Below are 18,105 nucleotides of genomic sequence, written 5' to 3' on the forward strand. Positions count from 1 at the left end.
CCACTACCACATGGTTGAGCTGCAACCAACCACCAAAGAAAAAAAATAAACACTGTGGCACTGTAAAGGTTTACAGCATCGATAAAAGCCTATCAGCTACGATTTTCATACTAATAACTTTCATAATACTAACTGTTCAGTGGATGAGATCCTCATCTTTCCTTTTCTGACTGCGACTTACAACAGAACATTCAAAGTTTGCAGGATTTTTGGTTCAATTAGGGATAAGATGTTGCACGGTGTTCTCTTTTCATGGAGGTTGGCAAACGTGGTTCATAACCAGGAACAGCTGAAGCTGATCTCCTTCTCTTAGCCAGGTTTCACCCCCCACCAGCCCTCACCTGCAGGCCGCTGGGCTGAGCTGTGTTTGAACTGAGCCCACACCGAGCTAAAGCAGCTTAATCTTTCCCCTAATGAAACAACATGAGGGATGTTTCTGTTAGGATTCATCATCCTACTCTCATGCCAGAAGACTCCCAAATTAGACTTTCTAATGCTAAATTGGAGTTGTAATTTTCCAAAGTGAGTATTGAACCTACAGTACCATATTTTTAAGAGTCATAAATAGAAAGCACTAAACAAGACAGAATAGGTCTTGTAGCATCTTTATCTTTACTAAAAGTGCAGAAATCATCTTTTTCCATTTTGTATGAGGGTGAGCTGCCAAATAAATTCAGCTTGCCTGGTCACCTTAAAGCAGTCCATCTGGAAAACAGATGAGGCGGATCTCTGTATGACATTAGGTCTAACACCAGGTCTAGTATTAGACCCAGAAATCAAAATTTCTGGGTCAGAGAACCAAAACTGAAAGAAAACTTGTCTTGGTTCTGTGAGGATTTATTTAGCTTCTTAGAGACACTGCAGTAACATCAATGTGAATTAAAGGACTTGAGAGCTACAATATGAGATAATGGAGTAAATATGATGACATATTTACATATTTGTTATTATATGTAAATGGTGGATGGAGATAATACATATTTTAATCTAAAATAGTTCCAGTAACATGACCAGTCAACCTGTACAGCGTGTGCATGACCAGAAGATTCTTTCTTGAGCAGCTCCTGCTATAAAAAGAGAATGATACTCTGATTTAAGTTTTAACAATGCAAGTAATACTAAACCATGCATGACCAAAGCAAAGTCAGGACTGACAAACAGGACAAGACCTTCTGCAACAACAGGCACAGAATGTTAAGAGCTCTGCCAGAGAGGAAAACATATGAAGCTGTTGAATTTACACTCCTGTGGCAAATATGAATCCTAAATGAATAAACCCTGACCTGGAAGAATCTCTTCTTGTGTCCCAAAGGCCTCCACTGGTTTCTCTGGCGTTGGCAGGGGTTGCGGAGGTAATAGGTCATCTGGTTCCTGGAAAACGGTGACTGGCTTGTTTACAGGAGGGTTTGGTAAAACGGTGTAGCCCATTCCACCGGGACAGATTTCTTTAAACAAGGCTACAGACGACACAAGCACAGGCAACAAAGCAACCCATCATTATTTTCAATAAGTAAAAGCATAATGTTAACTGTGATTCACAAATTCAAAATTATGACACCAATGCTGAAAGTTTAACTGCTGTTAATGTACTAGGATAAACATTAAAAGACATATTTAGCAATAATTCCTAGAGAAAAAAAAGACATACGCAGCATACCTCCCACGAATAGAATAGAATAGAATAGATTAGAACCATTCTTTTTTTATTCCCCAATGAGAGAATTCAGGTGTATCAGTAGCAAAGTGGCAGCAGATCATATAGACTTACATTAAAGTAAAAATATAAAACCAGAAAACAATAGGAGACAGTAAGGGAAAACGTCCAGCATAGAGAAAAGAAACCCAGTGGATTTATTAAAACGTAAACTCAGAGCAAAGAAACATGTAACTGACTGAGGTACTTTTTTTAAACTGTACAAAATGTGAACATATATTTGACTATACAAGAGAAGAGCATATTCCTCAAAGACATGGAAAAACAGTCCAGCTAACAGCAGAGCATTAGGGATGCAAACGATTAATCAATGTACAATGAACTGATATACAATACAATTGACATACAATTAATGGTTTCATAGATTAGAATTAGTTCCAATCAATTAACTGGTATTGTCTGCTTAAACCTTCTGTTGTAGTGTGGTCACCATCCAAAAGAGGGCGCTGCTGGTCATCCGTAAGCAGAGCAAGTTGTAAGAGAAATAATAATGGCGGAAGCTTTCCATAATGGGAGGGTCAAACAGTCTGGTGTGGGATTCAAGACGCACCTACTGCGGTTCTGTTTTGAAATATAAACACTCAACAAACTCCTTTATTTTCTCCCTAACGGCGCTCATTCAGCAACTTCAACTTCTTAATCAAAAAATACTGATATGCTGCGAAGAGGGGGAGAATATGAGAGCAAAGAAGAGGGGATAACACAGAATAACTAACCTGACGGAAGAAAAAGACCTGATCCCAATGAGCACGGTTAATTTTGTGTGCTGTGGTGATTGAAGCTTTAACGTTCCTCTGAGAGTAACCATAACAACCCGCTTAGTGGTGCTACAACAAGAAGGAAGCTGAATTGAAAGCACGACTAACAGCACAGGGCATCGCTCTCACCACTGACTGTAGACCGTCCTGCCAGCAGAGAGCTACATCAGTTTCCCTCCACTTCACTGACACAAACATCCCTGTGTTCATGGGAAATTAAGTGGTCCACATATTCTACTCTTTTCATCTTTGTTTTTTCTATTCAGCAACCTGAGAGGTTCCGGGGTTTTTTAGATTTTATAAATATGGCAAAGTTTAATAATATGAGAAAACCACAATTTTCTGTTTACTCGGTCAGTATAATACACCTGACAAAATTTGTTTTAAATATAACTGCATGCTTCTTTTTTTTTTAAATTCAGCATAATATAAAGAATGTAGCCCTTCATCTTATGGAAAGACGGTCGACTCTCTGGACACAAGAGAAAACTCAGGTTTTTAAGAAAATGGCCGCTTGTCAATTAATCGTTAGTCGACCGATAAGATCAATCGACTTTAGATTAATTTATTAATTAATTATGGTCATAAAGTTATACAGCTGCTGGGAGGAAGGACCAGTGGTAACGCTCCTTAGTGATAAATACTCTGGGAGCCTTACCTGTTCCAGGAGGGGGGCATTTGTCACAACGAGGGCCCCAGGCTTTGCCCACACTGCAGCAGCAAAGCTGCTTGCTTAGCTGGGCAGACACTGGGTGTAAGCACTGCCTCGCTGAGCTGACCAAGCGGAAGCAAGCGCCCTTTTCTTCCTGGACGGCAGGTGTGTTGGCTGAAGAGCAGCACCAGGAGGAGGACGGAGAACGTGGAGGTGTAGGAAATGGCAGACCAAAGCGTAGGAGACACATATTGAAGAGAGAGGGCAAAACGTGAAGAAATAAAGCAGTTCCCTTCACCAGAGTAAACCTTCCCTCACCCACAAATCCAAAAACAGGACCCCGGCACATAAACAAGCATTCTACTGCTGGGTTCTCCACAACGACTTCTTGTGGTTTCACAGAAACCCATCATTGGTCTCTAAACAATCAAAGCTAAGAAAAAAAAACAACACAGAAACATATGTCCACCAAACAAATAAAAGATTGCAAGTTGGAAGAAAACAAGAAAAATGCCAACACGTCATGCACTAACAGACATGCTGACTGAGTTCAAGGCATGCAGGAGGTCACCATTAAGAGGACAACAGCAAAGAGTGGCTTTTTGAGGTCACCAGATGGTATCTACACAGCAAGCAGTTACTCAGGCTTGCCAGGAAATACATTCCTGTTGTTTCGCCAAGAAACGTAAACACTGAGTTTGTTAAACTCTACCGGGGCCTTAACTGGAACTCCGTGTTTTGCTTAGTGAACACACACTCAAGGTGGATCTAAAAGATGAACCTTTGGAAAACCACAATGCACACAGGTAGGTAAGGTAGAAGGTCTACGATGCGCCGGAACCTTGTTGAAGTCTTCAAAGTCTTCGAGGATTTTAAATCATTACAAAATGGCTTTAAAAGAAAGCTCACTAAAGGTTGTGATGTAGAACATAACATCCGACTAAATCAGCCCAGAAATGTTTCACCGGTCATAAAATCATCTTTAGTCATCTCGGTTCTCAGATCTGAATCTTGTGCGGCAGGGGTCGCCATCTCAAGTCCTCAAGAGCTGCTGTTCAGGTGTGTTCTTTTGACACCTGAATCAAAAGAATGGTTCATTACCAGGCCTCCGAGAAACTTAATGACGAGCTGAAGAGGTAATTCAGCCTCCAACTTTGTGGAATGTTCTACAAGACTAAGGGCTGTGCTGCTGGAAAAGGGGAACTGCGTTAAATTTTAAATCCAGTGACGATTCCCAAGTTTTAAGAATGAATACAGAAATAGATTGCTCAGCAAATCAGTAACTGTGTCAATAAATACAACAAATATATATGACAATAATAATATGAGTCAGGAATTCAAAGACATACTAAAGAGAACAGTGATGAAAACTCAGGTTCTATTTTGTCTTAATCTTTAAATGCCACACACACTCTGCTCTGGTGCCCCGATGCTTGGCACACACACTCACTGTCAAAATGATTTGTTTTTATCTTTTTTTTACTGTAACTTGGTAAACAAACCTATGTTGTCTCCATACGTCTCTGGCAGTGAGTTAGTCTTAGGAAGCATTTTGTTGTCAAAGTGTAGTAGGAAATATCAACCTCAAAGAGTAAGGAAACAAGCCAAACTTCATCACCAGTTGCATTTCCATTTACCATAAAATTGCGCAAAATGAACGTGAGAAAATACATTTGCATAATGGAAACCTAGCAATTTAAAAATAAAAAAAAAGTTTTCAATGAAAAGTTTTTGTTCCAGGATGAGGTGTAGGTATAAATTTAAATGTATTACCCCAAATTGCAATAGAGACACTTGTTTTTGCATCACACGAGTCACGTGATTAACAACGGGGTGTAACTACTGGCAGAAACCTAAAAGAAAATGACAGGAAGTGGTAGTAGGATGATGGTTTGTTTTTGTCTTTGTTTTGTTTTTTCGGACAATGTGCATCCGGCCAAACCAGAGCTCTCACAGCATCACACAGTTCATAAAAAGTTGTGTGTCATCCTAAGGTGTTGAATCCATAGCTCTTCTGTTAAATCACAGACTGCAATTTCCCCAAAACGCTGCATACCGAGCCATACCCAAGCATAACAGGCTTGTCGCTCCGATGACTGAATAGGTGGCTGATGGCGGATAAGATGATGAGGGCTAGCGCCATGGCTGAGTTATGAATATATCTCATTTAACTGTTCACATCCATCGCTGCCATGATTTTTAACGGCTTATCATGTGAACAAGCTTATTCACATGTGATTTTAGTTTAATTTCTTATTTAATGGGAACACCGCAACTGCGAAATTGTGTTTTTCGACACTGGCGGAATACAGACCCAGATTTGCACACACTTATTATAAAAATGCAGCCACTGGTTGCTATGGATGTGTCAAACAGAGGAAACCACTGGAGTTGCAGACTGGAGGACTTACGGATGCAGCTGGTGAGAGTGGCGTCGGGGGCATAGCCAGGTTTACATGTACACATGTAACTGCCCACAGTGTTCAGACAGCCTCCGTTAGGACAAACGACCCGCAGCTGGCATTCATCCACATCTGTCAGTGGGTAAAAATGGAAAACATGTTGAGTCGAGGGGAGTTCTTTCGAAGAGTCAATCACTTCCGAGAACAATGAAGTGATCTTTAAGATGCAGAGTCGGCTGATTCTACTGGTGTTCATCAAAATGTTGAGCAACTTTTGGTCTTGTCTCCCGTTAGGCGCTAACATGTTTAGGAAAATCTTTATGCTAAAACGTGCATAAACAAACAACTCTAAAACATCGTTGTTATCTGCACACATTGCCACATTTTTAAATGTCGGGTAAAAATGTATTTGCTTTATTTTATGTTACGTTCATCTTCCTGAATGAAGATGTTTTTTATGCTTTTTTCCTATGAAACCACAGCAACGTGAGTTCAGAGTTATAGAAATAGGCATTTAAAATTAATCACTTCAGCACTGCAGCTTATATTACGATACATTGTTCAAATTCACAATCAGAGAGAAAGTTTCACTCATCCCTTCATCGTGTTTTCTTATTGCTTCAGGGTTTTCGGCGGTCACGTACCAAGAGACGAGGCAGAACCATGACAAGGTGTCAAATATGCACCTTTCAGTTCCTTTTAAATTTTACACAGACTTATGCTGTAGCAACAAACAATGAGGAAATAAAATGTCTTATTTTGTTCTATATGAAGTCATCCAAGTTTGTCATGTTAAAGCCATGAATGTACACACATGTAAAGTGTGGCTTCTGCAGCTAGTTTGGTACTAAATGTCATTGAGTTAATTCAAACAGTCCAAATTTTTCCAAAACATTCACGGTTGAAAATAGAAGGTCAACAACTAGAACCACTAAAAAATAATTAAAAGGTGAAGCTCTTACCTTGGCAGTGAGAAGTGTTGATCCTCTTATATCCCGGAGGACAGTCTATCAGAGGGATAGCTGAGGAAGCCGGAAGTGAGCAACTGGAATGTTAGCTTCATAAATCTACACACACTAGCATATTTTATGAGCATCTAAATGAGTTTCTAGAACTGCACACACTTTCTGCAATGAACATAAAGCATCTTTAAAGTCTAGTTAAGGTGCAGAGATTGTCATTCGTCGTCATTCATAGCAATTTTCAGATAATTTCACGTGCCTTACTGGCTTAAACTAAATTTGACCACTTTGGTTTACTGTCTTATGTCAAGAGCTCATTTAGATCTTTAATGTCTTTAAGCTGAGCAGGAGAGGTGGGGACACTATAAGGATGGTTTAAAAGAGTAAACTGGTATCATCATTGCAATATTTAATAATCATTTTCCAACATTAAAAGTTCCTAATATTGTGCAAATCTAGGAAGACGGGGTGAGAAATTGGCAAATGAATGGCATAAAAGCTGCTTTTTTAAGCATTCCCTTCACATCGGTCAGAGGTGCTGGCTGTTTGGTAAATCATAGTCCAAAGCATGATTGAGTCTTTGTAAAAATGACAGAAGACCCCAACCTCTCATCCAATGATAACCGGGACGGCCTGCAACCTAGATTCTAACCTAGAACAGGGTCAGGCAGGTATGAATGACACGCGTAAATATTGATCAAAAAGCAATACAACTTCCAGTGAGTCAAATACTGCTCTGAGAAGCTCATTGCAGTTGAAACTGAAACCAAGCTTAGCCCCACTGCTGGATAAGGCCACCAGCGGGGAACTGGTACTCAAATACCTGCAAGCGGAGGCTTTGTTCTGTGGGAGACAACAAAGCAACATTTGTTTGACCAAGAAAGCCAAATTAACTACCAGCTACCAATGTCTCTTAGGCACAATGGACTGTTTCACATTCAACTGTAAAACAAAGTGGGAAAAAAATGTCTGAACTTAAACCTTTGCCTTGCCTGCAGAGAAAAAAACAGCAGACAAATCATCTGATTTGTAATACCTCCCACTGTATGTACATGAAATACGTATTTATCTCAAAGTGCTTAACTACTTACCACTAAAGACAAACTCTTTCAAATATCCATCAGAAGAAAATGTGCAAAATCTTAATTATTCACCTGGAGTAACACTTTCTCAGGAGCTAATGATTCCAACCTGGGAAAATAGATCCTTGGTTCAAGTTGTCGTAATGAACCACAAAAGAATTATGAACCAAACCTTTAGTTTTTATCAGCATCTCTACCTTTTATGTTAAAATGGAACGGCCAGATTAAAATGCAGGCGCAATCAAGCTGTTTCAATTAAAACCCTGAAACAAGATTTTGATTAAAGGAGTTTTAATCAAAATCCTTTACTGGAGTTTCAATGGAGCCTTTCTGGGTTTACATGGTGAACCTTGGCTTTAAAGCTTCCATCCATCTATAAAAGGAGTAGTGTTGAATAGCTAGCTGCTACATAAAAAGACTGACAGGACCTTTCATAGCTCCCCCTCACAACTCTGTATAACTCTATAAAAAGAGCTGAGAGGCCAGGGCTGACACCACATGCCACCATGGCATTCAGTCCCTTTCCTCTCTGGAAATAACTCCTGTGGTCAGAGCAATCTGTGTGTTAATATATAAAGCATGTTTCAGTGCTTTAGTTTTTATTATTGGAACCAGAATCAAGATCAACTTCATTGGTCAAGATTGTGTTCACAAAAATAGGGGTGTGACTACGGTTTGACACGCTCAGAGCGTACAAACACTAAAGCCTCGTTTCCTCTGAGTGGAACAGCAAAGGTCGGTGCGGTACGGTATGCTATTTACTCTGTTTCCATAGACAAAGCAGTCAATAAAACAGACCTTTACGTACCACACCATTCCTGTTCCTCCTTCAGTTGTAGGTTCACAGGACAATGGTACAGTAGAGTTACAGCTGCTGCCATCTCACAACACTCCATTAATTGAAGGACAGAAAAATGTCACTACTTGCAACAACAACAACACATGTAAATGTTTTTTTCTAGAGTGTGGCGGTAGAAATGCTCTCCTGAAAACACATAAAATATCGAACCGAGCTGCACTGACCCATGCCGTACCACAAAGTGGAAACTAAGCATGAGGTGGCCAACTGGTTGATAATTAGTTCTGTCCCATTGTGAAGGCAACACAGTCTAAAGTTGCATTTGAAGTAAAGCTTCTCCTGAAATTGCAGTTGTTGCCATATACTTAGGTTTGCCAAAATAACTGGAATAACTAAATAATTTAGAGATAAAGAGTCATTGATAATAGAAAAAATGAATCCGATTTTAAAATTATATGGAAATATGCTACAAATATAGTAACTCGATCTGCGCAGAGGTACAAAAATTAAGAGGCGCACTACCAGGCGCTGTAAGAGCGTACGATTACGGCACCATTGGCGAGTCTTAGCCCTTGCAAGGTGCAAGCAAAGCCTGGTGGTCCACTTATAATACACCGGGGGAAAGCCTGCATAACTGCTTAATGATCCAACTCCTACAAACCAGACCTTCTTTTCATCTCTTATTGTGTCTGTAAACTTAGAGTCTGTGCATCCAGGACACATAGGGTAAACAGGTCTTTACTCTGGGTTTAACATTTGTACTTACAGGGTTTATTTGGACACTTCTGGCATTTGTGGAAGCCCCAGGAGGTCCCAATTGTTGCACAGCATTGATCCAGCTTGGTCAGACCTGGTAAAGCTTTTCCACACTGCAGATGGAAGGAAGATGGATTATTATTTTATCTCATAAAGAAAAGCTCAAAGTGTATCTGTGCTCAACGTTCTCTCCATCCCTGATTATTTACAGTCGAACACATTTAAACCTCCACCTCTCCAAATCATTTTGATGCTTCTCCTCTTCTGCCAGCACCAACTCTTTATCTTTATGGCAAAAACAACCTCACAAAATGTGACCCGCTCATGACTATTTAAGACCTGAAAACCCGGCGGAGTGATATTTCTTTCCACATCAGCCAGCGAATCTGTTCTTTATTTGTCTAGGACCTGATATCAGTACCATCCACTGGACTCGGGTTGTATTGTCCGGGCAGTGACACGATAAAGATGTCCTTTTTAACAACCTGCTGTGGTCTGTTTGTGCTAACCTTGGCTTGACAGATGTGGAACACATTTCAGTGGAAGAATTTTACTACGTCTGGTGTGTGAAGGTTAAAGTAGGCTGTAGTCTGGAAGGAGCAAACCCCATGCAGACATTTGCTTTTAGGTTCTAACTTGATGTTTTGCTTCTTACAGCTGCTCCTTTTAGGGGGGCCACTGCAGATCACCTGCTTCCGCCTCAGCCTAATTACAGAACCTTCCTCTAACTCACCAACCTCCTTCACTGCCACATCCTCTTCTTCCTCTCCGGCAGCTCTACATTCAACGTCGTCTGTCCAAAATGTCCACTAACGTCCTCTGCTCATGCCTAAGCCATTTCAGATTTGCCTTTCTAAATTTATCTCCAGCCAAGTCAATCTGAACTGAACATTTTGAAGACAAGTCCTTCTTTTCAGGTCTGTTTGAAAATGCCACAACCTCTGATCACACATCATGACAACTCTCACAACAGTCCTATCATAAGTGGTCATCTAGCAGATGGCAGATTGTGACTGCTTCCAGCTTCCCCCACAACCTGCTGATCTGTCCTTGGAAAAGGAACTCTTTTAAACATCAGTAGCCAAAGTTTCGCATTAGAAAAGGTTGATGGAAACGTCAAAATTTGAAAAACATCCTAACTTTCCAAAAAATGTTTTTATGCTCACTTGAGATGGTTTTTGCAAAAAAAAAGAGTTAATGCGCAAAAAGGGAGATGGAAACACATATAAGTTCTTGCTAACCAGGAGCTGACAGCACGTTGAAAAGTTATAGAGGTTTTGGAGAGCGCTTGATACAGAATGAGCGCATCCTCCCTCACTCACAGAATCTTGCCAATTTCTGATCACTTCGATTTGAGAGATGTTCCCTGATTTCAAAACTTTAGCTGCCACTTGCAATTCCAGGCTCCAGTGGGGCTAAAGAGTGTGAACTCAGCCTCAAGATTAATATCAAAACTCTGAGACAAATTGGTAATCCATGTTTATGTTTATGATTTAAGTGTGAGTTACATGTATCTGCTTGATGTGTGGCTTTATGGTGTGGATTCTCTGTTCAGCTTGTTGAATATTAATTAAACTGTTTGAAAACGAAATGCAGTTGAGTGAAGTATTGTCATTTTTAAAAATGATGAGTAAAAATAGATTATGATGGACTGTTGAGTGCACACCTTCCTAGAGGGATGAAACTGAACATTTCATTCTCTTTTTTGGCGAGGTTGTATTTTGCTTCACAATTGGATGGAAACATAGCGAGACAGAGACTGACAGGACGCAAAGACCCTGTCAGAACAGGCATGTATTTAAATCAAACTACCCTAAACTAAATAAATATGCAAATCTTGTTCTTTCACATAATGTGAGGAAATTAGGAAATCAGGGTAATCTGGAAACAGTCAAAACATGCGACAACTTTTCTCTGTTAGGATACATACACAGACACAGAGTGAAAAGCTGCCTGTTGTGTGACATGACGGTAACTCGTAGTAATGATCTCTGACGGTCTACCTGACCGGCTGCTGTTTCCTGGAAGCAGCGACCCAGGGTGTTCTTGGAGGCGACGGGCTGGTAATGGGGAACCTTGTAGCCATGTTGGTTGGGATGAACCATGTTGTAGCCGTGATGCTGAACCTTCTGGCTGCTTTCAGAGTGGTGGTAGCTGTAGCTGCTGGATGAAGAGGAGCCTGAGTGGGACCCTTGTTGTTGGTTCCCATTGTTGGAGTAATTGTCCAACTGGGACACTTGGTGAACCTGAACTGAGGCTTCTGGGGGATGTTTGATGTGGATGTTAACAATGCCTGGGTTGAACACTGGTGAGATACAAGACATGGATATTACAGTTACAGCTTTAAGGGAAGGGAGGAAAAATGGAGTCTAATAAGCAACAGATATCAGGAGAATATTATGTTAGCCTTTGAATATGTCTAAGTTAATCTAAAAGTCTTATACTATCATTATGAATATTCTTCAAATTGTATGTTTGACCTAATCAAATCAGTATCCAGCTACATTAAGATAAATTCAACACAATTTATTCTAATTCTGTTTGGCTCCATATGTTCAACTATGGCTCAGTCATATTCCCATCCATTCACCCTCTCCCTAAAGGTGGGACAGATGGCTCCGGCCAGCATGGAAGCATCTTTTCTGCTCTTTTTTTACAAGGAAGCAAAGTGAGACAAAGTGAGGAAATGGGGTGGCATCAACTAAATTACCCATAATCCCTTTTGTCTATACCAGACAACTATAGTGAACAGAGAAACATACAGACGTTCTAAAGCTGTACTAGAAATTTAACCAGGTAACAGAAAAGAGAATCCCTTAAAGTTAATAGTGTTTTTAAAAAAAAACTAATGTTCTGATAATGGCTAAAGTTTGAGAAAAATATATATTTTTTAAATGATAATACTTTTTTTATTCCAGCTCTGGAAGCAGAAGGCTTTGGTCACTACAAGCTGCACTTCACATAGTTGATCTGGACCACTAACCAAAGGATTTTAATGAATCATTAAAATCCTTCGTTCACAATCACAGAGGAATGGTCTGCAAATCAAGAGTTGAAATAAACAACCAAACACTCAGTTTTAAAAAGCAGAACTGATATAACAGTAGTGTCTACTCACCAGGCGTCTGTCCATGGCTGTATGTAAGAGGCAGGGTATGTGTAGAGACAATCTGAGCCTGGCCATAGGTCACAGACGACTGCTGGTGCTGCTGGTGTCCATTTTGAACGGGCATTTGGCAAAACTTGCCAGCAAAGTTCGGGGGACACTGGCACTTGTCCCTGGCGCTACATTTACCACCATTAATGCACGGCAGGTGACACACCACTGAGGACACAACAGAAAAAAGAAGAAGATGTTAGAGCAGGAACTGTTGGTAGAACAATCCTTCCATTTTCTGTTCACCCTTTGTCCCTAATGGGGTCAGGAGGGTGCTGGTGTCTATCTCCAGCTACGTTCCGGGCGAGAGGCGGGGTTCACCCTGGACAGGTCGCCAGTCTGTCGCAGGGCAACACAGAGACATGCAGGACACACAACCATGCACACTCACACCTAGGGAGAATTTAGAGAGACCAATTAACCTGACAGTCATGTTTTTGGACTGTGGGAGGAAGTCGGAGTACCCGGAGAGAACCCACGCATGCACAGGGAGAACATGCAAACTCCATGCAGAAAGACCCCGGCCGGGAATCGAACCCAGGACCTTCTTGCTGCAAGGCAACAGTGCTACCAACTGCGCCATGGTGCAGCCCCCTACAATCCTCTCAGAGTAACAAAAATAAAGAGTTGATAGAGTAAATGTCTCTTAATATTGACAACCATTCAAATTAAATACAGTTTGCTGATAATTAAGGATGTACATTTAGGTACCACAAGAAACGTTCATTCCTGTGCAAAGACCACAAGGCTTCTATAAGAGCAAGACTTCTTTAAGAAGACAGATGAAATCGATGTTTGGATTGGACCACTTTGGAGCAATGTGGTGGTGGATGGTTGGTTGTATGAGCTTCCTTAGTCGGCACCTTATAGCCACCTTGACAGCCACAACCTCATACCAAAGTATTATCCAGTCAAATATGGGATCATCTGCTCAACTACAAAGCAAGACAATGATATCAGTCACAGGATCAAATCTACAACTGAAGGACAAAAGGTGCTGCAATGGTCCAGTTAAAGTCCAGACGATGACCTTAGAAAAATGTAGTGGTGTGGTTTTAAAACAAACTAAAATAACTAAAGAGAAGAGTGGGGCAAAAATCCTCAACAAGCAAGGCTGACCCAAAAATGACTCTTAGTTATTGGTAGTTCAAGAGTTGCTGAAACATGGGGTGTACTAAGTTTCAATCAACTGTACTATCTTTTCCCAAACACTGCATGTACAAACAGAAAATGCTACATTGAAAACAGGTAGACCAGTCATTAATCGCAGAAATATAATTGTTACATACCCAACAAGAGGCCAGATATAAAAATATAAAGTTTCCACTTCTGACTTATCTAACAGAGTCTGATGAAACTCCAGACAAAACAGCCAAACCAGACGTGGTCCAACACTGATTCCAGCTTCATCCCAAATTCATTTCTCACACTTACCAGTCAGAAAGCGGCACTACTTATGATTCACACACAGAAGCATAGCCATTGTGACTCATGTCAGACTAAAGTCATCAAAGGTATTACTGGTTTAGCTTCCTGTCCAAACCATGACCCTCATCACCACTTACTCATCAGATTTAATTAGAAACATTCAGGATACCAGGAGAAAAATAGATACTTTTCAGATCTTTCGCAAAACTGAGTTTTTTCTGATGATTGAAGACTGTTTATAGACAGAGAAGGAGAAAACTAGACAGAATATTATTATACATTAAAAACACAATTCCTGCTTAAGGACCACTTCATTTCATTAGAAATGTCTCCATGTAGAAACAGATCAAAAATGGAGAAATTTAAGGCATATAAAATAGATGATTTTCATTTTACACAAAATGTCTGAACTCATCCTTTTCCTTCATTGTCGTTATGTGGCTGTGCCTGAAAACATACATAACAATAAACGTCACAGGCAACATTATTATGTTGCCTGTGACGTTTATTGTTATTTAAATGTTTATTGTTATTTAAAATAGTATTCACAATAGTGAATGCTATTTTAGCAACAGCAATATAACAATTGCTGCCTCTTGTTTTAGAGGTTTTACATTTCCGTTTTCCAATTGTGCATTGATACTGGGATACTGTTGAGTTTTACTTTAGGGAATTTTTTTATTATTATTATTTTATCGAATGCACGCTGCTCAGCACAAACTTCCTGTTTGGGCCTGTTTGTGCAGAGCAGGCCCAGCCATCATGAACACAAAGTTTCCTTGAAGCAGGATCACATTAACTCTCTGAACAGCTGTAAACATTAGCTTCCTTCTGAAAACGGGTGGACTGAAAATCCATTAAAACGTCAAAAGAAATGTTTAAAAGCACCCCTGAAAGCCAGAAGAACCATTTCTCAAGATGAATTTTAAAGATTATAACAGGTTCTGGCTCAGCGCAAGCACAATCCTGTGGAAGATAAATTGAAGCAAAGATCAGGCTTCCACTGTCTTCCCAGTTCCCTCTAAATTCTCTACAGAGGAAACACATTCGGCCTCCATCAATAGACTTGAATGTTTAACAGGAAAGTCGTTGAATGCAGCAGCCAACCAACAAACTTCAAGTTTTAAAGCATTTTAAACACTTGACTGATGAATGAAGAACGGGGCTGCCATTGTTATCATTCTTCAGCTGATTATCAGGTTAAATGCCTCATTATCAAACCAATCTACAGGCTCACAAGATCTGGTGTAAAACGGAGGTTTACTGTACAGTGATCGCTTTGGATGAATATTAGAAGACCATGTTCAATATTAGGTCATGTTTAAACTTTTATCACTTTCGATCTTTAGAATGTCTTGAGACCTGACAGAAATTCAGAGCATGTGGTCACGACAACTCTGATGGGAGATGTAAAGAACATTACAGACTGGAAGGGAGTACAACCAGATCCACCTTTTTGCTTTCAGTGCATCATGACTCATTTCAGATTCCTCTTTTCTCTCATAACAAAAGTATGATAACATAGCAAGTGTGATTTATTTTGTTGCACTCCCTTTAGCTCAGTTTGGATTTCAGATAAACCATTGTCTTGGTTCAGTTCTGCTCATTTTTAAACAGATGAGAGAGGCGGCATAAAGAGGGACAGGGGCTTTAAGAGAGGGGCGGGAACAAGAGCAAGCCTGGGCAGGAGCACAAGTCATCAGCTTTGCTTCTGAACATATGCAAAGTGCAGTGAGGATCTAAACATTAAGACCAGGATATGGGGAGTGGCTAGGTAGCATAGAGGGTGTTTAACCTGGAGGGAAAACAGAGCTGAGGATGTCCTTGAAATGTCCATGTTGCTGAAAAAAAGAACTGTTCTCTACAACATGGTGGCTTGACATACATCTTTAAAATGTATTTTGAAAAATAAAGCCCATATTTGGAGTATCTCTAATGTTGGCTGGAAAATGACTCCAGAACTTAGTAACTAGAAGAAGCGACAAAGACATTATCACCACTACTTTTATGATTGAATCTTCTATTATTTAAGAGCAACAGGCCGATTGACTTCAATATTTTTACAATACTATAATCTACAAAGTCCCCTAAAAGGACCCATGATTAGTTGTAAAAATAAACTTTATTTGAGAACTACTTATTTTAGATGTAAAACAATACATTAATAATACTGTAGGTGTCTCTGTGTTGCCCTGCGACAGACTGGCGACCTGTCCAGGGTGACCCCGCCTCTCGCCCAGAACGTTAGCTGGAGATAGACACCAGCACCTCCTGACCCCACCAGGGATAAGGGTGTAAGAAAGGGTTGGATGGATACTGCAGGCAGTTTAGTTTTTATAAATTTTAAAATATTGTGACACAAAGAACATTGCCATGTTGGTCATGCTGCAATGCATTCTGGGTAAATTACATATAATGGTCCAACTGCGCTAGATCCGTCCAGCCAAAATAGTGATGAGTAACGTCATTAAGCTTTTTTAATATGAACCGGAGCACAATGAAATCAATCAAAATTGTAGGAATCACAAGAGGTAATGAAGTTGAGGAGGACCAAACTGATTAAGAGAACAGAGTTGGCTGTCAGAGCTGGTGTTTTGCTTCTGCTGTCACCTTTAGCTTCCTAAATGAAACAATAAATGACACATACCTCTGGTCAGACTGCATGATCTGGTAAGTACTTCTGTGACTGGTTTCCCTGTGTGGACGCAAACATGGCGGCAGTAGTGCCACCTATTCTACTGCCGCATAGTTCTGTTAACATTTAAAAGAGCTTCCAGCGCTGTCTGATGTTTCTCCCTGAGTTTCTTTTTTATCTCTACCCGGCGGCAGTGAGGTTTAGGCACTTTGTTACCTTAACAAGCTAAAACAAAGCCTTTGTCAGTTTTGCTCGTACAAATGACAAAGTCTTCTGGAGAGAAATGTTGAGAGCACAAATGTACGTCCTTCAGAAGTTGTCCAGTGTTCTATCAGATCAGCACAGGCTGTCAGGCTGTGCTCTTCTTCTGTCAAAGAGGAGATTCATGTCTACACAGTCACTGGATAAACAGTTGCACCACGCCATGTCTAAGGACAGCTGTGTGAATTATCAAGATGATTTATCATTAAAGGAATATATGATCCAACAGAATACTGAACTTTCATTTTAATAATCCTCAATAAAAAGCAGATATTTCAGATTTAAAAAGAAAACAGCTCAGTGAACAGCATGTATCAAAATGACACAAAAACACTTAATGGTTTTCACAAACTCTATTTGTGGATTAGAGTTTGTGAACTCCATTCCACAAACTTTAACAGTCTTGGCATATCTTAAATGATAATAATTGTTATGATATTCACTTAATGTTGTCTTAGTTTTTTCTAATGGCTCTCATTTTCTATTCTTGAATATGAAGTTATGGCAACTTAAAACGCAAAATGTGTACACCCAGAAGTGATGTACTAGAGCTGTTGCTAATGACATTAGTTATGCATTACATTTGCTACAGTAATATTGAACTGAACATGAAAGGGATGAACTCCCTGGTTCATGCAGGGTTAACAGCGTTTTTAAACCTTGCATTAATCCAGTCCCAATCATTTGTTCAGCTGAGTCAGAGCAGAATTCAGCTTGTTCTGCTCCGACACTCAGCTATCCTTTGTTCAAACAGAGGCAGGTTGAGACAGAGTTTGCTGAATCCATGCAACAGTACTCCCATGTAATGGCAACCACAGCACCGAAGCTGCTTCATGGGATCTCCGGTTTAAACTTTCAGGATAGAGTCAGCTTCAGGATTGTCGCAGCGCACAGCTGACTGTCTAGAAACCAGATCATTTCAACCGAAAACAACAACAAAAATTTCATAAGGTATAGAAGTGGAGGAGCAACTTAGTCAGCCTCCAGAGTCAACCCTCATCCCATCCCAAGCCCCCCGACTCTGACCCCGAAGGAGATCCTCTGTGGTTGTCAAGCTTCTTGTGGCGGCAGGTGAGTAAATAATTCTCCGAATATCTGGCCCAGTCTGCTTTGTTATGTGATCAAAGGAAAAATTCTTCAGAAATGAATAATTCTTTCACATGCCTGCAAATACATCTGGAAACTGATCTTTTAGAATGCCATTCCATCCAATTCTCTACTGTATATTGTGAATAACATCTAAGCCAACATGTCACAGTACAGCCACAAAGGCACAATGAGAGGAGAAAAATGCAGTCACCACTCACCCAGAATCAAAAACACATGTCCTCCTGTTATTATCAGTGCCACAAAATAACGAATGAATAAAGTTAGTGTCTAAAGTACTCTGCTCCAAAGCAATGCAGGGAAGGCAAGGGATATAGAATCAGATATATAGAACCACCAAACAGAAGCTAAGATATGTACTGAGCTGCTACCAACATGCCCCTTCTATAAGT

At 40.2% G+C, this 18,105-nt stretch overlaps 1 protein-coding gene across 3 annotated transcripts in view; it reads right to left on the minus strand.

Moving 5' to 3' along the window:
• Positions 1-18,105, minus strand: part of ltbp1 (latent transforming growth factor beta binding protein 1) — a 72,648-nt gene that overhangs the window by 22,385 nt on the left and 32,158 nt on the right. For 2 of the 3 annotated variants that reach the window (XM_028006510.1, XM_028006509.1), the window contains exons 6-12: positions 12,244-12,450; positions 11,129-11,430; positions 9,136-9,238; positions 6,489-6,548; positions 5,536-5,658; positions 3,131-3,298; positions 1,284-1,457 (exon numbers count right to left, since the gene is read on the minus strand). In XM_028006510.1, coding sequence (XP_027862311.1) covers positions 1,284-1,457; positions 3,131-3,298; positions 5,536-5,658; positions 6,489-6,548; positions 9,136-9,238; positions 11,129-11,430; positions 12,244-12,450 — 1,137 coding nt within the window. The remainder of the gene's footprint in view (positions 1-1,283; positions 1,458-3,130; positions 3,299-5,535; positions 5,659-6,488; positions 6,549-9,135; positions 9,239-11,128; positions 11,431-12,243; positions 12,451-18,105) is intronic. The other variant, XM_028006511.1, reaches the window with a different exon arrangement.

Source organism: Xiphophorus couchianus, chromosome 22 (genome assembly GCF_001444195.1).
Source record: "Xiphophorus couchianus chromosome 22, X_couchianus-1.0, whole genome shotgun sequence".
In the NCBI taxonomy this organism is placed as follows: domain Eukaryota; kingdom Metazoa; phylum Chordata; class Actinopteri; order Cyprinodontiformes; family Poeciliidae; genus Xiphophorus; species Xiphophorus couchianus.